The 23,847-nt window shown below is 31.2% G+C and overlaps 2 protein-coding genes across 2 annotated transcripts in view; one reads left to right on the plus strand and one right to left on the minus strand.

The window, feature by feature from the left end:
• Positions 1–4,307: 4,307 nt before the first annotated feature.
• Positions 4,308–11,107, plus strand: LOC111417251 (SEC61 translocon subunit alpha). The gene is made up of 5 exons (XM_023049472.2): positions 4,308–4,465; positions 4,643–4,710; positions 9,341–9,406; positions 9,473–9,683; positions 9,739–11,107. The coding sequence occupies exons 1-5, from the start codon at positions 4,459–4,461 to the stop codon at positions 10,815–10,817; spliced, it is 1,431 nt and encodes a 476-aa protein (XP_022905240.1). The 5' UTR covers positions 4,308–4,458; the 3' UTR covers positions 10,818–11,107.
• An 8,467-nt stretch (positions 11,108–19,574) lies between these two features.
• The window catches only part of LOC111417252 (Mitogen-activated protein kinase phosphatase 3), a 34,453-nt gene continuing 30,180 nt past the window's right edge, over positions 19,575–23,847 (minus strand). Inside the window, exons 2-5 of the mRNA XM_023049473.2 lie at positions 21,001–21,243; positions 20,839–20,945; positions 20,646–20,781; positions 19,575–20,160 (exon numbers count right to left, since the gene is read on the minus strand). Coding sequence (XP_022905241.1) covers positions 19,661–20,160; positions 20,646–20,781; positions 20,839–20,945; positions 21,001–21,243 — 986 coding nt within the window. The 3' untranslated portion in view covers positions 19,575–19,660. The remainder of the gene's footprint in view (positions 20,161–20,645; positions 20,782–20,838; positions 20,946–21,000; positions 21,244–23,847) is intronic.

Below are 23,847 nucleotides of genomic sequence, written 5' to 3' on the forward strand. Positions count from 1 at the left end.
CTTAGAATAACTCGTATACAAAAATTTACGGGGGGGTGTTTTCATTTAAGGGAGTAAAAAAATCCCAAAGTTGTGAACATTGCGTGCGCGCGTATACTGTTCGACCAAAATCGAAAAATGACTAATTTCTGCAACTCGAAACGCAAATTAAAATTCATATTTGAGTTTAGCGATCTTAGAACAACCCCTATACAAAAATTTATGGGGGGGTAATTGTAATTAACGTTTTTAAAACATATGCTTCGTTTTTGATTTTTTCTATTAATTCATCCTTAGAGTTGACTTGTGTAAACATAGGGTGTATGTTAGGTGTATGTTCTTTCATGTGGCCCCACACATAAAAATCAAGGGGCGTCAAATCAAGACTCCTTGCAGGCTATGGAATTAGATCTCCTCTCCCAATCCAACCATTAGGAAACATTTCATTTAATGAATTTTCAACATTTTGGGAATAGTGTGCAAGGCATTCATCTGGAAAGCCACATTACATCTGTTTTCTAAAGGTACATGGTCAAGCAGGCCTATTAAATTGTTATGTAAAAATTCATTGTATGCTGCGCTAGTTAAACCATCCGGCAAAAAATAAGGACCAATTAAATTATTTCCAATGAGCCTCATCCACAAGTTTACGCAAAATTTTCTTTGATTGTTCATTTCCCTTGTTAGATGCGGATTTTGAATACGGTGAAAATGATTTAAGAATACAGTTCATTAATGGATGTCCGAGAATTGTTAAGAAAAACTAGTAACTTCCCAACGAAAAGAGTACAACATATACTATCAAAACAAATTTTTTACTTTGGTCGATGCATCAGACTTTGATATTATTGCTCTCAGTGAAACTTGGGTCAAGAAGAGCGTCCTAGACTACGAGATCTTTCCAGACAGGTATGACGTTTTTAGATGTGATCGATCTTTCCATAAGGGTGGAGAGATGTTACTGGCTGTTAATTCCGGAGTTGCTACTTCGAATATCATGATTGCCTCCTGTCCTATTGAATCAATTGACTTGAAAGCTGTACGGATTGACTTTAAAAAGACGAAATCGGCCTTTAACATTGTTGTCTGCTATTTCCCACCTGTTACACCTGGAGGAATGTATGTATAGTTACACCTTCGATTACATTGAATCAATGTTGGATATGTCTTTGGATACCATAGTCATGGGTGATTTTAATATTGAAGTAATAATGACTTTCTGCAATTAAATAATGTAATGAATATCATTGATAGAACTCTTGATTTGATACTTGCTTCCTCAAACTTGAGTTTCAAATTAAACAGTGAGACTTTACATTGGTATGAGAAGATAATTACCAATCGGCATTACTACTTACTATTTCGGTAACGGTGCCTACACATTTGATAGCTCGAGATGTTATCTTATCTGCCTGACATGTACGAGGTACTGCTTAACATCGACTGGACTCATCTATTTACGTTATCATCGGTTGAACAATACTGTAATGTTTTTTATGAAGCATTATACAACGGCCTGGACGCTCACGTACTTAAATCTGAGGGCAAGCATGCAAGCTCGAAATATCCTGTATTGCATTCAATTAACCTAATAAGAATGCTTAGATTAAAAAAACACCACCATAAATTGTATAGAAAAACTCATTGCAGATATCATCGCACAAGTTTATGTCAAATCTCTGAGGGACATAAGAAAAGAACCAAAAAACGTTTGGCGTTTTGTTAATATAAGCAGAAACAATATAAGATCTCCAGGCTCTCTTAAGTGTGTCCGATTTGCCAACAGTAGTTAACTTATTTGTCGATCATTTTGAGGCTATGTACTGTCCTGCATCATTTGGTAACCTACTGGTAACGATCACGCTGTTTATGATACTAATTCTGTCACCTTTGGTATCTCCGAAGTCAGTTACGACGAAATGGTTGAATCTTTCAAAAAATTCAAGACAAAGGCTACAATTGGCCCAGATGAGATTCCTACATTTTTAGTCAACGATTGCGCCCCTACACTCTCACATCCGTTCTTACATATTTTCAACCTAATAATCAAAAACTCTGAATTTCCAAGCGCGCAGGCGATGTTCAGAACTTTGTGATTTTTTTACTCCCTTAGATGAAAACACCCCCCCGTAAATATTTGTATACGGGTTGTTCTAAGACCGCTAAACACAAATATGAATTTTAATTTGCGTTTCGAGATGCAGAAATTAGTCATTTTTCGATTTTGGTCGAACAGTATACGCGCGCACGCAATGTTCACAACTTTGGGATTTTTTTTCTCCCTTAAATGAAAACACCCCCCCGTAAATTTTTGTATACGGGTTGTTCTAAGACCGCTAAACACAAATATGAATTTTAATTTGCGTTTCGAGTTGCAGAAATTAGTCATTTTTCGATTTTGGTCGAACAGTATACGCGCTCACGCAATGTTCACAACTTTGGGATTTTTTTTCTCCCTTAAATGAAAACACCCCCCCGTAAATTTTTGTATACGGGTTGTTCTAAGACCGCTAAACTCAAATATGAATTTTAATTTGCGTTTCGAGTTGCAGAAATTAGTCATTTTTCGATTTTGGTCGAACAGTATACGCGCGCACGCAATGTTCACAACTTTGGGATTTTTTTTCTCCCTTAAATGAAAACACCCCCCCGTAAATTTTTGTATACGGGTTGTTCTAAGACCGCTAAACACAAATATGAATTTTAATTTGCGTTTCGAGTTGCAGAAATTAGTCATTTTTCGATTTTGGTCAAACAGTATACGCGCGCACGCAATGTTCACAACTTTGGGATTTTTTTTCTCCCTTAAATGAAAACACCCCCCCGTAAATTTTTGTATACGGGTTGTTCTAAGACCGCTAAACACAAATATGAATTTTAATTTGCGTTTCGAGTTGCAGAAATTAGTCATTTTTCGATTTTGGTCAAACAGTATACGCGCGCACGCAATGTTCACAACTTTGGGATTTTTTTTCTCCCTTAAATGAAAACACCCCCCCGTAAATTTTTGTATACGGGTTGTTCTAAGACCGCTAAACACAAATATGAATTGTAATTTGCGTTTCGAGTTGCAGAAATTAGTCATTTTTCGATTTTGGTCGAACAGTATACGCGCGCACGCAATGTTCACAACTTTGGGATTTTTTTTCTCCCTTAAATGAAAACACCCCCCCGTAAATTTTTGTATACGGGTTGTTCTAAGACCGCTAAACACAAATATGAATTTTAATTTGCGTTTCGAGTTGCAGAAATTAGTCATTTTTCGATTTTGGTCGAACAGTATACGCGCGCACGCAATGTTCACAACTTTGGGATTTTTTTTCTCCCTTAAATGAAAACACCCCCCCGTAAATTTTTGTATACGGGTTGTTCTAAGACCGCTAAACACAAATATGAATTTTAATTTGCGTTTCGAGTTGCAGAAATTAGTCATTTTTCGATTTTGGTCGAACAGTATACGCGCGCACGCAATGTTCACAACTTTGGGATTTTTTTACTCCCTTAAATGAAAACACCCCCCCGTAAATTTTTGTATACGGGTTATTCTAAGAGTGCTAAACTCAAATATGAATTTTAATTTGCGTTTCGAGTTGCAAAAATCGGTCATTTTTCGATTTTTAAATCTATGGCTAGAATCTATGGCTAACTTCACAACCGTCAAAATATGGTGTATAAAATAGACCCACATTGTTCTTATTATTTTAATGAAATTATTAATGAGTTACTATTTCCATTGTCTTGATGGTGTGTAATGAAGAAGCCTGTTGAACATATCAAAATTTATAATTATAAAACTTATATTAATAAAATTTAGAGATAAAATAAATTTAAGACTCAATATTTTGCTGGATCATCTAAAACAATCTAAAATAAGATAACCAAAGTTGAGGTTATGTCTGACGTTTTATATGTCAATATATAAAGCAATAATTATTACTTTACATTTGGAATTAAATTATTGTAATCTATTACTGTATTTCAAAAATTTGCACCGAAATATTTATGTTAAATTATCTGCCTATATTATAAATTTAAAGTCCCCGCTTATCAAATAATGTTAATTTCTTCCAATAGATGTCGGTAATTTATTAATTGAAATGTCCAAAAAGTATCTTTGAATAAATTCTTTTTAATTAATAAAAATTATCATTAAAATCATAAAATTTTGTTATAAAAATAATAATGATTCGTTGAAAAAGAGATTTGAAAAATAATTATTGATTTTATGTAAAAAAATCTGTTCGATTTTCATTCACAGTATCTGTACAGTGTGTATCGTAGCGAGTCAACGCCAACATCATCGATCACGTGACCAACACGAATGCTACGTGTACGAGGTATAGGCCAAATCTACACCAGAAAGTACCGTAAACCAGCCGTCAGAAGTTCTCATTTGACGTGACACGTTAGGAACGAGTGTTTACGCGTTTATCTGTGATCCTATTCCTCATTTAAAACGGCCGACGAGACCCAGAAACAATGGGCAGTAAGTATTCTTCTGATTTTCTAACATTTAACCTAAAAATTGAGTACGTTTCTGTCAAGAATTTTCAAAAAACCATGAACATTAAACCCGCCACGCTGGGCAATTTTCTTTATTAATACACCTTAATAGTTTATCGTGACCCGTTTTTAAATAATACCTTTTCTTAATTTGTTCCAGTTAAATTTCTTGAGGTTATAAAACCTTTTTGTAGCATTCTACCTGAAATTGCAAAACCTGAAAGAAAGGTGAGTTAGAATTTTTTTTCTTAGTGGTTTTATTATCTTATCTTTTGAAATTTCGTTTTCTTTTTAAGCATATGTTAGATTTTCTTAATGTATCTTATTTAAAAAATATATTTTTCATTGATGATTTTATCTAACAGATGGATTTTTGAAAAGAGTACATGTGGCACTTTATCTTTTTACTTTCCCTTATATACTAAATGTATTTTAAAGATATGATAATGTATAATTAAAATAAAATTATTGTTTAAGCCAAATACATCAAGATTTAAAATCAGAAATGAAAAATATATGAATATAGACATTATTTGTACATCAACTAACATTTGAAATGAACATGAACTAATAATGTTGTATAATCTTTTTGCTAGTTAATAACATAATTTTTAATACATTTGTATTTAGATTTAAGGTGCTTAAGGTTATAATACAACAATTACTTATGTTTATGTATATTTAATGATTCTTTTTATAGATTTTAGTAAATAGTTTAAATTTAATTCCTTTGTACAAAGAAAATGTATTGAATTAGGATTTAAAAAAATATGAATCATAAAACAAATCCAAATCAATCTCCATTTATGAAAGTATGCAATTCTTATGCTGGATAAGATGTAAATTTGATGGAATCTGTACCAAGTCGTAATTTCTCCGCACATTCAAACCTTAATGCGACCATTCGAGAACTGTATCTCCATAATATTTGCTTGCAAATCCTAATCTTCTGAACTTCATACCAAAGGAGTTTGATGTTTTAATATATTTTGAAATATAGCAACAGTATTTTTCTATTTTGTTTGCAGAGGTTTAAACTCTCAGCATTTCTCTGAATACATTAAGGAGATAATAAGCTTTGAAGATTGCAATAACATCCTGAGCCATTGTTTCTAAAAAAGATGATTCTAGAAGATTCTATAAGATCTATTGTAACTTACGCCCTCCAAAAGTTTAGGACAATAGTTTCATTGTTATCAAAAAGGTTCTGTTTTGACATGATCCAAGAAGTACATCTCAACGGATTGTTATGGCTTGCTAACTTCCATATATTCCTTAAATTCTTAGTCCTGGGATAACCACAATATTTTTGTGATGTATGACAAACGCGACTATTTATTTCAATGATTGTTGGTTTCAATCTTCATTAACCTGAAGATTCTCAAGCTGGATCAGTTTTTTTTGCTTCTTGCCAAGATTTCTTTTTGTTTTCTTTTGGGCACAAACGATTGTTTAAATTGTATGACTATTAGACCAAAAATCTTTATGAAATTAGATACTCCATGAACGTATAAAGCTGTGAACCTTAAACAGAGGCAATCAAAAACCACATCTATTTATATTTGCGCCCTAATTATCTCTGATTGGAAATCGGCATCAACAAGGTTTTGCAAAATTCGCAGTGCAAAAACAGCGTTTAGGCGATACGTTGGGCTAAATACAGCTGAGCTTTATTTTTCAATTTACCGTCAATAAACAAGATATCGTTTAACGACTTGCCAACGTCAGATCTGAAAGGGCCACACACCAAAAGACATAAACCACTTTGAGTTTGTTCAAATAAAACAAATTATTTGATTTAAGACATAATAGTGAGGCATTTTAGGAGTTATACAAGAAGTTGAACCTTTTTTATTTTGAGCACCGTCAGAAACAAGAACCTACCAAAAAAATCTAGCTGGTCCAGTAAATGGTCCACAAGTAGTCGCGATTGCATCAGAATTTGGTGGCAGATTCTGTAAAGCTGTTGGATGGTAGCACTTTTAGTTAAAACCAGCAAAGCACAAAAAATAATTCTCTTTCTCGAGGATATATTTGCCCCTCTTATCCAAAAAAAGAATCAGTTCCGTTTATCAGTATTGCATTGATCTGTATTATTACAAGATCTACATCGACGGCTATCAATTGACACCGACACAAAGGTAACCACAACCGTTATTACCATTACAGCGTCTTGAGGAAGGATCATTAAATTGACAAGATATGATAATCGACAAAAATCTTTCCCCTAGAATCTAAAGTTTATTACTTGAACAACTTAAGTTCGATCAAAAATATCTTCTATCATGGTGTGTATCTGATTCAACGACACTACATCGATTCTGGAATGCTTCAGAAGCTTGTATACTTAAGCTAACTTGGGTTTACACAAGAATTCAAAGCTGATTTCTGATTAAGATCTAAAACATCAAGCACAAACTTGATGTTTTAGATCTTAAGATCTTTTAAATTCTTAAGGTTTTGATTTTTAAAATTGACAACAACAGCTAGTGGTCAATCTAGTACATTGTTTCAATTAGCTCGAGTCCTGTCAACAGATGTACAAGTTATTGCTAGATATTGTAGCCTATAGGGTTGGATTTCTACATGAAGTCGAGTTTCCTCAAGAATTTCAGTATGTTCTAAGATTGAAATCTTTCAATTGGATCTTCAGTAGACTCAAAAACCCAGTATAACGCAAGTCTCCTGTTCTTTTGAGTTCTGAAACTTTTGTTTTAGTTGTAGAATCGCTAAAATATTTGCTTGTGCTGTTTGAAATTAATTTGACACTTCATTCACTTGAATGCAGAACTTTTGCGTATAATTAAAGAATCCCAAAATCGAAACCATATAATATGTGGTGAATATCATGGTCTCTATCTGATTCTACGACAACTTGATTTACTCAAAATTCTGGAATGTTTCAGAAGCTTGTATACTTAAGCTAACTTTTATTTACGCAAGAATTTAAAGTTGAATTCTGAAATATTGGGAGCACAAACATGATGTTTTAGATGTTGAGATCTGTTAAATTCTTAAGGTTTTGATTTCAAAATTGACAGCAACAGCTAGTGGTCAATCTAGTATATTGTGTCAATTAGTTCGAGTCCTGTCAACAGACGTACAAGTTATTGCTAGGTATTGTAGTCTATAGGGTTGGATTTTTACATGAATTCGAGTTTCCTCGAGAATAGCAGAGTTTTTGAAGATTAGAATCTTTCAAATAAAACTTCGGTTGACTCAAAAACCCAGTATAACGCAAGTCTTCTGTTCTTCTGAAACTTCTGTTTTAGTTTTAGAATCGCTGAAATATTTGCTTGTGTTGTTTGGAATTAATTTGACAATTCACTCACTTGAGTGCAGAACTTTTGTATATGATTAAAAAATTTTAAAATCGGAATTGATTAATTAGCATTTCTTTTTTCATTATTTTTCTTGATAATGATTCAAGAACATTAATTATTATTGGTTTGAATCTTCATCAACCTGAAGATTCTCAATTGCTGGAAATTGTAGTCTATAGGGTTGGATTTCTACATGAATTCGAATTTCCTCGAGAATTTCAGTGTGTTCGAAGATTGGAATCATTCAAATAAAACGTCAGTTGACTCAAAACCTCAGTCTAATGCAAATCTTCTGCTCTTTTGAGTTCTGAAACTTCTATTTTAGGTTTAGAAGCGCTGAAATATTTACTTGTGTTGTTTGGAATTAATTTGACAGTTTATCCACTTGAATGCAGAATTTTTGTGTATAATTAAACAATTCCAAAATCGAAATTGATGAATTAGTTGCATGCCGTGGCAAAATATGATATATGATGCATATCATATCAACTTTTCACTTAATATAGTTTCAAAAGTATACTGATGCCTCAACAAATGCGTGGCTTAAGTGAAGTGGCTTGCGGCAGTTGCTTACCTATGACTGCATAGATATAATCCAAGTTTGATTTTTTTGTGTACCAGAGTTCTGATATAAATAATTTTTCATTGAAGGTTTTTGCGTTTACTTTTCGTATAATATAAATTCAATAAAAAGCAATACTTTTTCTGGTCCTTTTCAATTTATTGTCTAACCGGTTTCGGCTTACGCCATCATCAGAGACATTAGAAACACATGACATTTAACGTGAGTTTTAATGTGTTCATATTTATAATTTTATATTGTATACCTTTGTGAAGCCATTTACATGAACAACTAAATGGAAAATAAGTTGCTAAAATCTAATCTATATTTCTAATGTCTCTGATGATGGCGTAAGCCGAAACCGGTTAGACAATAAATTGAAAAAGACCAGAAAAAGTATTGCTTTTGGATCAAACATGGATCAAACTCCCTTATCTAATTTACTTTTCGTGTGTTTTCTTTTCTCTAAAATCTCGTTGTATTTAAATAATAATGACTTAAATACAAGAACAGTATGGTTTAGGAACAAATTCTCTGCAAGTAGATTTGGGAAAAGTTATCAAGCACAGAATCACTTTGTTCATTCCCCAATTATTTCACGAAGTGTATCATTATTATAGTATCATATAAGAACAATTACAGCTGTAGATATCTTCGCTGGGATTTGTAAAGTTAAGTAAGGACTTTTGAACTAATTCCGAGTGAAATCATTTTTTCAAACCTGATTCCTTGCGGTAAATCACCCAACAAAGACATGAATAAAGCTTTAATCATTTCTGGGAAACAGGTTGAATTGAAATACTTATCTTAGGATTTATTCTTGGATTCGATTTCCAGCTTGTCCACTCAATATTTCTTATAAATACGAGGTAAAACATGTCGCGATCAAGATTTTTAACATCTGTAAAAAATAACTTAGATTTTAATTAAAGTTTTTCAATTTATAAATTTGTCCTATTTAAATTTGTTACAGATTCAATTCAGAGAGAAAGTACTATGGACTGCTATAACTCTATTTATTTTCCTTGTGTGTTGTCAGGTAAATAATTTATTAATAAATTTATACAAAAAACTTTTATATTAATTAAAATTTTTTAAAATTTAGATTCCATTATTTGGAATAATGAGTTCAGATTCAGCAGATCCTTTCTATTGGATTCGTGTTATCTTGGCATCAAACAGAGGTACTCTTATGGAACTCGGAATATCGCCAATCGTTACATCCGGACTTATCATGCAACTTTTAGCAGGGGCAAAAATTATTGAAGTTGGAGATAGTCCTAGAGATAGAGCGTTGTTTAATGGAGCTCAAAAATGTAAGTTCCAACTAATTGGTATTCCATTAAAAATTAATTTAAATCTTTTTAACAGTATTTGGAATGGTAATTACTGTTGGTCAAGCGATTGTTTATGTAATGACTGGAATGTATGGAGATCCAGCTGAAATTGGAGCGGGAGTTTGTTTGTTAATCATAATCCAGTTATTTGTAGCTGGGTTAATTGTACTTCTTCTCGATGAACTCCTTCAAAAAGGTTATGGATTAGGTTCTGGTATTTCTCTATTTATCGCAACAAACATTTGCGAAACGATCATTTGGAAAGCATTCAGTCCAGCTACTGTTAACACCGGACGTGGAACTGAATTCGAAGGAGCCGTAATCGCTTTATTCCATTTATTAACAACACGTCAGGACAAAGTTAGAGCTTTAAGAGAAGCTTTTTACCGTCAAAACTTACCTAATTTGATGAATTTGTTAGCGACGGTTTTAGTATTTGCTATAGTAATATACTTCCAAGGTTTCCGTGTTGATTTACCAATCAAAAGTGCGAAATATCGCGGTCAATATTCGAGTTATCCCATCAAATTATTTTATACATCGAATATTCCGATTATTTTACAATCGGCTTTAGTATCAAATTTGTATGTTATCTCACAAATGTTGGCGTTAAAATTCCAAGGAAACTTTTTGATTAATTTATTGGGAGTTTGGGCTGATGTTAGTGGAGGTGGACCGGCTAGAGCGTATCCTATAGGTGGTTTATGTTACTATTTAAGTCCACCGGAAAGCGTTGGTCACATTCTTGAAGATCCAGTACATGCGGTACTTTATATTATTTTCATGTTGGGTTCGTGTGCTTTCTTTTCAAAGACGTGGATTGAAGTTTCTGGGAGTTCAGCGAAAGATGTTGCTAAACAGTTAAAAGAACAACAAATGGTTATGAGAGGACATAGAGATAATTCAATGATTCACGAATTGAATCGTTATATCCCAACAGCCGCCGCTTTCGGTGGGTTATGTATTGGAGCCTTATCGGTGATGGCTGATTTCTTAGGAGCTATTGGTTCAGGAACGGGTATTTTATTAGCCGTAACAATTATTTATCAATATTTTGAGATCTTTGTTAAAGAGCAGAATGAAATGGGCAGTATGGGAGCGTTACTGTTTTAAAATTAAATTATTTAATTAAGTTAAACTTTTTTTTCGTATTGATAAATTCGAAATAATGACATGGGATATATTAAAAAAAATGAAAAACATAATAAAATAATATGTAAAAAGAGGGTGTTTTCCTCTCTTTGTGTGACGTGTCGTGATTTGTGCGAAGAAAGAGGGACCGTTTTTTCTACTAAATAATAACTAAAATAAGTAAATTTAATTAAAAAAAAAAGAGAAAGTTCATTGTACATTTACATTTATTAGTGAAATTGTAACGTTTTCAAATATAAGTTAAAAACATATTTATATATTCAATTCGAAACGATTCAAATTTAGTTTGACGTTTTGGATTTTTCTTTTTCTTAATCCTGTTTATTATTTTTTTATCAACGTTTGTTATGATTTCTTTTTATGTATCGCCCTCATTTTTGTCATTTTTTATTTCATACTTCGTTAAATAAAAAATTAATTAAATACTGTGTTTTATTGCAACGTTATTTATTAACCGCTTTTTACAATATAAATTTTAAGATATTAAAAAAAATTTACAAAGAAAAATGTTGAACAAAATAAATTGAAGTCATTTTTTTAATCTCAAACTTTATAACGTCATTTCCTGGTTACTTCTAAGAGTGTAGATATGGTTTATATCTTCAATGAAAGCTCAAAGTGTACACTTTAAGACGATGCAACATGACCTATATGTTTATTATATAATTTCGAAGGAACCCGAGCTTAAAACGTGATGTAAAATTCAATTAGTTGCGCTTTCTAAGCGTCAAATTTTAAAACACCATTTCTGCCATATTTCGAACTAAGAAACGATTTATATATTTAATGAAAGTTTAAAATGATGTAACATAACCCATATGTTAGTAATACAATTTCAGAGATATTCAAATTACAAAAAACAATTTTGAACAAAATAAATTGATATCATTTTTTTAATCTCAAACTTTATAACGTCAGTTCCGGGTTACTTCTAAGAGTGTAGATATGGCTTATATCTTAAATAAAAGCTAAAAACGTGCACTTTAAAAAGATGCTATGTTTATTATACAATTTCGGAAGAACCCGAGTTTAAAACTTTATAAATTCAGTTAATTGCGCTTTATAAACGTCAAACTTTAAAATACCATTTCTTTCATACTTCTAAGAAATAAGAAACGATTTACATCTTTAAAGAAACTTTAAAGTATCCTCTTTAAAGTAATGTAACATAACCTGTATGTTAGTAATACAATTGCAGAGATTTTCAAATTATAAGAGATGTTGACAAATAAAATAAGTTGATATCATTTTTTAATCTCAAACTTTATAAAGTCGTTTCCGGGTTGTTTCTAACAGTGAAGAAATGGTTTATATCTTAAATAAAAGCTAAAAACGTGTACTTTAAGAAGATGTAACATATGCTATATGTTTATTATATAATCTCGGAGGAACCCAAGTTTAAAACTATATGTAAAATTCAGTTAATGGTGCTTTTTAAACGTCAAACTTTAAAACACCATTTCGACCATATATCTAGGAACTAAGAAAGGATTTGTATCTTTAATGAAAGCTTAAAATGTCCTCCTTAAGATGATGTAACATAACCCATATGTTAGTAATACAATTTCAGAGATATTCAAATTACAAAAAAAAATGTTGAACAAAATTAATTGATATCATTTTTTTAATCTCAAACTTTATAACGTCACTTCCGGGTTACTTCTAAGAGTGTAAATATGATTTATATCTTAAATAAAAGCTAAAAACGTGTACTTTAAGAAGATGTAACATATGCTATATGTTTATTATATAATCTCGGAGGAACCCCAGTTTAAAACTTTGTAAAATTCAGTTAATTGCGCTTTTTAAACGTCAAACTTTAAAATACCATTTCTGCCATGTCTCTAGGAACTAAGAAACGTTTTATATCTTTAATGAAAGTTTAAAATATCCTATTTAAAATGATGTAACATAATCTGTATGTTAGTAATACAATTTCAAAGATTTTCAAATTATAAGAGATGTTGACAAACAAAATAAGTTGATGTCATTTTTTAATCTCAAACTTTACAAAGTCACTTCCGGTTTGTTTCTAACAGTGTAAAAATGGTTTATATCTTAAATAAAAGCTAAAAACGTGCACTTTAAGAAGATGTAACACAAGCTATACGTTTATTATATGATTTCGGAAGAACCCCAGTTTAAAACTTTGTAAAATTCAGTTAATTGCGCTTTTTAAACGTCAAAGTTTAAAATACCATTTTTTCCATGTCTCTAGGAACTAAGAAACGTTTTATATCTTTAATGAAAGTTTAAAATATCCTATTTAAAATGATGTAACATAACCCATATGTTAGTAATACAATTTCGAAGATTTTTAAATTATAAGAGATGTTGACAAATAAAATAAGTTGATGTCATTTTTTAATCTCAAACTTTATAAAGTCACTTCCGGTTTGTTTCTAACAGTGTAAAAATGATTTATATCTTAAATAAAAGCTAAAAACGTGCACTTTAAAAAGATGTAACATAAGCTATATGTTTATTATATAATTTCGGAAGAACCCCAGTTTAAAACTTTGTAAAATTCAGTTAATTGCGCTTTTTAAACGTCAAAGTTTAAAATACCATTTCTGCCATGTCTCTAGGAACTAAGAAACGTTCTATACCTTTTATGAAAGTTTAAAATATCCTCTTTAAAATGATGTAACATAACCTGTATGTTAGTAATACAATTTCAGAGATTTTCACATTATAAGAGATGTTGACAAACAAAATAAGTTGATGTCATTTTTTAATCTCAAACTTTATAAAGTCACTTCCGGTTTGTTTCTAACAGTGTAGAAATGGTTTATATCTTAAATAAAAGCTCAAAGCGTGCACTTTAAGAAGATGCAACATAAACTATATGTTTATTATATAATTACGGAAAAACCCAAGTTTAAAACTATGTAAAATTCAGTTAATTGCGTTTTTTAAACGTCAAACTTAAAAATACCATTTCTGCCATGTCTGTAGGAACTAAGAAACGTTTTATATCTTTAATGAAACTTTAAAGTATCCTCTTTAAAATGATGTAACATAACATGTATGTTAGTAATACAATTTCAGAGATTTTCAAATTATAAGAGATGTTGACAAATAAAATAAGTTGATGTCATTTTTTAATCTCAAACTTTATAAAGTCACTTCCGGTTTGCTTCTAACAGTGTAGAAATGATATATATCTTAAATAAAAGCTCAAAGCGTGCACTTTAAGAAGATGCAACATAAACTATATGTTTATTATATAATTACGGAAAAACCCAAGTTTAAAACTATGTAAAATTCAGTTAATTGCGTTTTTTAAACGTCAAACTTAAAAATACCATTTCTGCCATGTCTCTAGGAACTAAGAAACGTTTTATATCTTTAATGAAACTTTAAAGTATCCTCTTTAAAATGATGTAACATAACATGTATGTTAGTAATACAATTTCAGAGATTTTCAAATTATAAGAGATGTTGACAAATAAAATAAGTTGATGTCATTTTTTAATCTCAAACTTTATAAAGTCACTTCCGGTTTGTTTCTAACAGTGTAGAAATGATATATATCTTAAATAAAAGGTCAAAGCGTGCACTTTAAGAAGATGCAACATAAACTATATGTTTATTATATAATTTCGAAGGAATCCAAGTTTAAAACTTAAACTTCAGTTAATTGCGCATTTTAAACGTCGAACTTTAAAATACCATTTCTTTCATACCTCTAAGAACTAAGAAATGATTTACATCTTTAACGAAAGCTTATTAGGGTTATATCTAAGAGAAACCGTCTATATCTCAAATGAGAGATCAAGATGTTTTCTTTAAGTAGATACAACATACCCTATACGTTTATAATACAATTTCGAAGGTGCATAATCTGTCTGAATCAAATAAGACGTGAGTGAGGTTATTGCTAAAAGATCGTTCTTCTTTGAACTTGCAAAACTAGCGTGTTTATAAACTCGACCACAGTTGAAAGCAGTGCATTCGGGCATTATATTGCTGAGAAATGGTTTAGTGGTGAAACTTCAGATTCGGAACAGCGAAGAATCTAGTAAAGATGAAGTTAAAAACACAACTACGCATTCCACAAATGAATTGGTTGCTTCAAACGAAATGCTATGGCAAATTACACCACCACGTCAACCTAAAACTCATAAGACGTCTAAAATATTTTGTTCCCCTCGAGATGCTTTCGAATATCTCAAGACGTTAAAAGCTAGACGTGTTAGTAGTCTACAGAAAAATATATGACGGCATAAATAGAGTTATTATTATTATTATTGCTGCCGGGCTGAGGAGAGCGGCCCCTCTAGTTACCGCGACCTATAAGATCTATTGTAACTTTAGCCCTCCAAAGGTTTAGGGCAAATGTAGGTCCTTAATGAACCTTAGTATTGTCCTGAGGTCTTGAACCTTTATGTCGGTAGTTAACAGGGGAGTTTTACCGAAGACGTTGTGCCTTAGACGGCCTCTGGCGACGCAATTGCACAGTATATGTTCAGCAGTTTCTGACTCGTCGTTGCATAGTCGACAAGTTTGATCCTCAGCTTGTCCAATGTGGAAGAGGTGGTATTTTAGGGGCACATGGCCGGTCAGGTAGCCTGAGAGCGTTCTTAAATCCCCTTTGCTGAGGCATAAAACCTCTTTGGTTTTGTTTTGCGACGGAGTTATCATACTCTTCGCTTGTCTGTGACCTGGAAATTCTTTCCAGAGTAAGGCTATCTTTGAAGCCTCCCAGTTGTTGATTGTTTGTTTTAGGTGGCTTTTTTGTAGTCCACATCCAGGTTGGGGTCCAACGAAGGGCGTGTTTGTATAAATAGACTTGGTTGAGCTTTATGCATTTTTGGGTTTGGTGCTGCATGTCGGTGTTGAAAGAAATTGGGATGTGCCAATAAGGGAACTATTCTCGGGAAAAGCCTATTATTTGTACAAGGTTGGAATGGCAGTTAAAAAATTTGAATGTATCAATATTTCTGCGTTTTGACGACAAAAGAACCTAAGATGAAAGACTCAAAGAAGATAAACTTGCAATGATTTCTAATATTTGGAATTTATTTTTACAGCAAATCTGGCAATCGATAATTTTTTTACTATCATGCCACTTTGCCAATATTTATTGAAGAAACAAATTACAGTTATTACTCTTTGCAACGTACCACTTGAAATGAAGGAAGGAGAAAGTAGTTTGTTCTAAATTTGCATTTTATGATTTTTTGTTGTTTTCATCTGTAGTTCCGTTAAGTTTCAATGTATCCAGGTTTTACATCAGTTATTTGAAGCTGAAATTTGATTAAAACTGGATCAACTATAGACAAAGAAACACAAAAATTAATTTCTAACGAAAGTTTACGATTACATTACATTTAGCTGAAAATAATTTGGCTTTTAGAGGATTTTCTGATAAATTATTTACCTCAAATAATGGGAAATATCTAGGGCTCGTACAATTACTGGCAAGGTTTGACCCTGCCATGAAGGAGCATGTAAAATTAGCAGTGAAAGGTGAGATGGCTGACCATTATTATGAAAAAATATACAAAATGAGTTGATAGAATTAATGGCATCGCAAGTTAAATCCAGAATATTATGCCATGTAAAGAATTCAAAGCATTTTGTAGTAACAGCTGACGGTACTCCTGATATAAGCCATAAAGAGCAAGTTTCCCTAACATTAATAATAATTGCATTTCAGTGCAGGTCCCACAGAAGCTATTTTACAAATATTGAGTGCTCACAATCTCAATATTAGCGATTGCAGGAAACAGGGTTATGACAATGGCTGCAACATGAAAGAAAGACTTTAACTTTATAATTTCCCTTGTAACATGGCACAGTGTTCTTTTTCAAATGAATGTTGTGAGCAAAGCAAGTCAAAAAGCCAATATCGACTTCGTTCATAGTACAGAAATGCATAAAAACTGTAGTTCATATTTGGAAAATTACTGACAAATAGAACATTCAACTCTAAATCGGATATTACTGGAGACTTACTGTGACGAAATCTGGAGTCTGCAACATTACCTGAAAGACCCCTACCGAAGTTTTGAATTTGATCAAAAAGCACTCACTATGAGAGTTGTTTCCTAACACCTGGATAACTCTGACTATTCTGCTAACAATACCAGTCACAGTTGCAATTGGAGAATGCAGTTTTTCCAAATTAAAATTAATAAAGACCTACTTGTGATCAACAATATCGCAAACACGACGAAACTAGTCTCGCTGTGTTATCTATCTATCTAGAAAACCATCGCTTTGTCATAAAGGGGCCGCGATAATGTTTTTTAGGTCGTGCATCTTAGGATTAAAAGAATAGATGTTATAAAAACCATTGAAACACATTCAAAATATTTATTATTTAAAAATTACAATAATCGATATATTCATATAAAATAACACCAAATAATAATCTTGTTACTATTTAATTACAAAGATAATTATTATCAAAACAAAAAAAAATTAATAAAAATTAATTTAGCGTAGCGAATCCCCTTTTTATTTATTTTCGGAGTTTCGCGGCAAAAATGGAAGAAGAATTTCATTTTTTACATATTTAGACATACGAATATATGTTGTATATACAGATAACATTTATTAAATTTACTATAACAAGTGTTAAAAGGTATATATATAGATCTCTGTTTTTTTTTGTAATTATTTTTTGTTGCTCTTATTGCAAAAAACCGGAATGTCTTACGTTTTTTTTTTAATTATAATATTTAGAAAAGTTTTTATCAAGTTACAAAATATGTTTTTTTTTTGTTTTTCGATTACAAACGCAAAGCCGTTCGATATAACTCTGTTTGTTATAAACTTCCTCTTTTAATTTTTTTTCATTTACGTAATAATAACAGTTATTTCTGTACTCAATTTCCACTTTAAATTTTAATAATGGCAATTTTTTTTCTGTTTTTAATTAAACCACGATTTTAATTTTAATTAATCATCGTTTTACCATCTTTTTGTCCAGTAAAGAATTCAAAATTTAAACTTAAAAGTCTTTTTTAATGAAATTATGGCAAGATGATTTATTTTTTAAAAGTTAGAATTCATTAGCAACTAAATTTATGGCACTTAATTATAAATCTATATATTTGTTTAAATTTAACAATTACTTAAAGGAAAAATCATTATTAGTTACAATTTATTAATTACATACAGAATAAGTTTTTATTTTGGTATGCGAGTTGTAATTTATTTATTAAAAGTTGTAAAAATGTAGTTATTTCAAACATCAACTGTTAAAATTTATATTTGACAGTTATTTTATTTATTAAAAAAACTTAAAATCAAAGATTTGTGCTAAAAATGATTTTATAAATAGTGCCAAAGCAACATAAATTAAAGGTGAATCGAGAGCGAAGCTTTTTTAAAGATTTTTTTTTATGTAGCGCTGCCTCAAAACAGTCTTTTTATAACAAAATCAACAAAAAATTTAAATAACGACTTTTTATAAGTAGTTATAATACTGAATTTTTTTAATAATTAATCGAATGTGTAGGTGAATTTTTTCATCTAAAAGTTTTTAAAGTAAACTTTAATAATTGACATTAAATGTTGACAATAAATATTTTAAATATCTGGAGGTGTTTTTATTGATAAAAATAAAGTAAAGATCAAACCATATTAATGTAAAGATTATTTTGTGTTATCACTTTATAAAATACATTGTAACATAATATGAAAAACATATTTGTGGCAGCAACTAAACATTTTTTGTATTTTTTGATAACATATTTGAAAGAGTGGCGCTGTTTATTATAAGGTGCATACATTATTCTGAAAGAATCAGTTTGGAGGTGTTCATATATGAGTGGTTATTATTTCAAGTTCCAACAAAGGCATCAAATAACAATATGTGATGATATCAATTTGACATTGAGTATAAAATTAAATTAAAATCAATAATAATCAGCTTGTAATTACCAAAAGTAACTAAAAATAGCCTTTAACTATAACTAAATTGAATTATCTAGAACCCAAACAGGATAGAAACACTTTAAAATTGAAAAAAAAACTAATACTTGTGACAAATGAGATAATAATCGAATTAAAAACAACAAATTATACTAAAATTGATAATAATTAGGATAAAATCTAACCAAGTAAACATATTGTAACATTAATTTAGCACATAGCTATTAAAATAAAACTAGTTCATAAAGCAGAATTAGCAAAGTAACAGAATAGAATATTTCAATTTATGATAGGAATGGAGTTAATCATGGTGCAACCTCAAACTTTTTAATATTTAAGGTTCATGGTGATAAATCAAATAATAATCGACTTGAAATGAGAAATTAACATACAAATTTGTTTTAACCAAGATAACATAATCATCAGCAATATGATTTCTAAATTACAGCCCTCCAGATATTCAAACATTACCTTGAAAAATATTTTAATTATAAAATACAATAAATTATGAAATTTTACGAATAAACATATAAAAATATACAACTTTTGTCAATATAACGTCAACTATTAACACATTTACTTTACTTCTTTTAAATATTAACTTAAATGCCATGTTACAGTCTGCACAATATTAAAATAATACCCACATATAAACAAAAAAATCACTGGTCAAAAAAATCTAGTTATTCTATTAATAATTATTTATGATATTTAATTAATTTTTTCTACATCTTTTCATATAAACAATCTTGGAAAAAATATAACCAAAAAAATAAAAATAATAATAATAAAAAGATAGAAAAAGTCATAAAAAATTCCACCGTCTTACCCACGGAGGGATTACAATAACACGCCCTCAAATATCTTCTTTAAAAAATATTTTAGAAGTGCCACTGTGACCCCCCCTGAATGTCTCATTCACCCGGTGTATTTGACGACGACCATCGATCGAATTCAATCCCCGAATCGGGGCTAACTCCTAAATGGGCCATCGGACTTAAGAAATCTCCGGAAACCCCCGTCGTCGAACGACACTTACAATCGTCTGTGTGACCACACTGTGGACAAGATCTCCTCGGATCGCCGCCACCAACACCTCCGACGCCACCCCCGCCGATTTGCGGACGATAATATCGACCCCGATGATGATGATCGTGTTGTCGTAATTGTTCAATTAACGCTACCGGACTTTCGGAAGACTCGTGCAATTTTAATTGTTGCTCGTAATTGTGCAACTGTCGTAAAAAGTGGAAGTTTGGGGCGATGTTTGATTTTCGGGAACGAACTAAATTGAAAGCGTCGTTTAAATTTAACTGGCACTTGTACATTAAGTAAGCAACTGTTATTGTTACTGATCGTGAAATTCCTGCTAAACAGTGAACTAATACTCCTTTCTTTTTTGAACGAGCTTCGTCTGAAAAACAAACAAAAATAAATTATAACTAAATTTTATTTTACAATAAACTACGTTATATTTTCATTTAAATAAATTCGGTTTAATAAAAGTTTGCCGCATAACAATTTTATCATTAATAGAAACATCGTTTGGTGAGAGTAACGGTTTTCCTTTTTGGTGAATGGGGGTTGGGTTTGACGAGAATTGAGAAGGGTAGGCGGGGGCGTTTTAGGAACGCGGCATGACCCAGATCTCCCTCATTCATGGCTGCTGAATGAAATCGCTCGCTGGGCCGAGGTTATCTGCGTAGGCGGCTGCACTAGAAGGTGGAGGAAAAAGGGGGGTGTTGGCGGACTCCTATTGATTTTAGCGTGGGCGGTCGAGACCGAAAGGGATATGCGGGGGATAAATTTTGAATCGCCCACGCTCTCTCTCTCATCTCTTCGATTTCCAGAATTAGATAAGTTTCTAAATTTATAAAAATAATATTCAATTTATCTTACCAATAAATTCTATCGCTTTGGGAAAATGACTCTCGAGATTCTGCGACCAATGGTCTTCTATTGGGATTTGTAGGTAACTAATATTACCATCGTCTTCAAAAACATTTCGTAAATTCGGTGTTACATTTAAAACGTACTAAAAAAATATTTAAAATAATTTTATTTAATAAAAATTGTGAAAAAAAAAACCTACCTGTATACTGTGCCTTGCTAATGCTTGACTATCTTCACTATTAGCGGCGTTACCTAAGAAAAGGTATGGTAAAATTTCAACCGGGAAATCCCGATCATCTTCCAAACCTATAATGTTGCAATAAACTAAATAAATTAACCCAAAAATTATTTTCTAATTTACCTAAAGAACTATCGCATCTATCGTCTGTATCTGAACTTTCAGTTGAACTATTTGCCATTGAAGAAAGACTATCACAACTCCTATGAGGTCTATGTTGGGGTTGCGATGAAATCCTTAACGATTGTAGTCCCAAAAGCGGTATATCTGGGGCTTCTTCCGTTGGTAAACCGCTCGGATTTTGAAGCATTTCGCTGCAACTATCGCACCATTCCGGAAAAGCCGCTTTAAAACGCGAAAATCCATCTGAAAATAAAAAAAAAATATTGCATTTTCTTCAACGCAAATAAAACTCTCTTCATATATGCGGTTAATATTAGGTTATAATATTAGGTTGTTTTTATAATTCAAAATCAGGTGGTAACGTGAGAGTTTTGAATTAACTCAATTTCGTGGATGTGAAAGATTTCAGTGTAGGATATTAATAATAGAAGGGATGCATCAAAATTGATTAGTGCGAAGCTTTGCAAACTTGAGCTTTAAGAGAACTAGAGTTTTAAAAAGTTAAGTTTATGTAAACTCTAAAAACTTAGTCATAAGTCTAAAAATAAAAAACTTTCTCTTTATATACTTTATATATGCAAGATGATAAATAAAAAATGTGTCATCGAATCTTTATTTCAAGTAATTAATTTTCAGGAATTTAGAAGTAGTATCTCAAGACGCTTCCAACATTCTTACTTAAATTAATGTTGAATGAGTTTATTGGCATTGAATGTGTTTGATAGCAAATAAACCAATAGAAGTATGATGCAAAATATTACCAAAATTGAAAAGCGACAACACTAGGGATGTACATATACTATTTAATTTTTAAATGCTGGTTGAAGTCTCTTTACAGCACATATAAAGTGTTTTAAAATCCAACACCATATCGAGGTTCTTAAACTCATTAATGAAGTATGAGTAGCTAAAGGCACCAACGAACTCTTAAAAACAACTCTGCTCCAAACTAGTTCTTGTGCAGAAATAAGTTGGTGATCATCATATATATGCTTGAAGACATCAGATAGACTACGGGTATAGACTAGGTATGGCAGAATATTTAACAAAGGTGTACACACTGTAAAAACATCCAAATTATAACCTCTATATAGTAGTCTACAACCGGAAAAAACCATAGCCAGACTGCCTAGGAAACTGTTGAGTTGTAAACCTGATCCATTAATCACTCCTACTTTTGATACAAAAATACAATTAATTCTAATCAAATCATGAAAATGATATGGGCTATAAATCCTGCTGAAACACTGCCCAAGATAAAAATAATTAAAAAAAAAAAAAGAATTTAATGCGAATCTTACAAATCCCCAGTCTCTGCATCTCCTCGTGCAACATAAATGTGCAATTACGCCTTAGCTTTAGTTATCTTTTTCCAGATATAGTCCTAATTCCTGCATAAACATATTTATACTGTATGACATTACTGATTTGACCAACAATGAGCCCCATATGATATGTAAATGATAAACCTAAACTGTCCTATTTATAAATTCAATAAAAATTTATGCCAGAGATTGAGGTTGAGGAGAAACCAACCTTTTGAAAAAAGCATAGAGATGTGACTGAGATATTCTGCTAAAATATAAATAATGAGAAATCTAAATAATGTTCGAATCTAAGAATGCAAGCCCCAAATATGCCATTTGCTTACATGTTTTAAACACGGGTCGTATGATGTAATATCACTACATTTCAGATTCGCCAGAATTGGGATTGTGTTCAGAATATAATATAATACCCACAATCTCTATTTATCTACTTTTAGAATATGAGGAATCGCTTTATTTCTACAATAATCCAAAATCTAATAAAGTTCAATGGTGTAATCTTACATCCCACCTAATTTACGTTGAGATCTGCGCAAGTAAATCATGACAGCTTTCTTCAGCACTTTTAACAACGTAAGATTACTAACATTATTACATACACTTCCTTTCAGAATGAAAGTGACAACTTCCCGTTACACGAGTCAGCTTTTGTTAGACGAATAATGATAATATAATCAATATAGAGTTATAGTATCTCAAATTTAAGAGCATTATGGGCACTACACGATTTTTATTATTATTTGTGATCGACTCTATTAAATGTAATTTAATTTTAGTCAAGTTATCTTAATGGTCATAAAACTCGAGGTAAATTTCTTATTATGCAATAAAGCACCATAATACCAAACAATATCATCTCGGGATGCAAAGACGATTAAAAAATTCTAAAAATACACACTTTGAAATGACAAGTTCATAAACTAGGTGGATTTTAAATGGAACAGTAATTTAATCCATCCCAAAAAACTTTAATACGAATGAAATTTAATCCCTCTTAAAAAAGGCGAAGTAATACCCGATAAAATTTAGCTCTTTATTGAAATCCTTGTAATGATTCATTAAAGTTTCAGTTAAATATGACTAAATTTTTATAGATGAAAGGATGTAAAACAAAGAACGATTTTAAAGGTTATGATGAGTGTGTTCGATTCATTGGGAGTTCATGCTTTTCCGGAAATAAATCGTAAAACAAGAAATGTGGAATGTAGTCAAGGAGCTTATCTTTTTTCAGAAATGGATTAATCTTTATGTAAGCCTCTAAAAATTTAGATATAACAAGAGTATATAATAAGGATATGAATCAAAATTGAGAATATGTCGAAAGTAATTATAATTGGTGGCATTTAATATAAAAGACTTTCTCTTTACATCACACTTAAAAGGTAATGTTGGTTGAGTACTAATATTAGTTGGAGAGGTAATGTTTTAATGACTTTACTGTAGAGTAAGTAAAGTAAGTAGTTATTACAGAGTAATTACAATACCATGACGTGCAAACCCCACTAAACCAACTATATTC

Source organism: Onthophagus taurus, chromosome 1 (assembly GCF_036711975.1).
Source record: "Onthophagus taurus isolate NC chromosome 1, IU_Otau_3.0, whole genome shotgun sequence".
NCBI classification, from domain to species: domain Eukaryota; kingdom Metazoa; phylum Arthropoda; class Insecta; order Coleoptera; family Scarabaeidae; genus Onthophagus; species Onthophagus taurus.

Excerpts from the sequence above, each read along its gene's own strand:
- LOC111417251 (XM_023049472.2), top strand. Across the intron at positions 4,711-9,340 it reads TTGCAAAACCTGAAAGAAAG|ATTCAATTCAGAGAGAAAGT; the intron begins GTGAGTTAGAAT and ends AATTTGTTACAG. Across the intron at positions 9,684-9,738 it reads GTTTAATGGAGCTCAAAAAT|TATTTGGAATGGTAATTACT; the intron begins GTAAGTTCCAAC and ends TCTTTTTAACAG.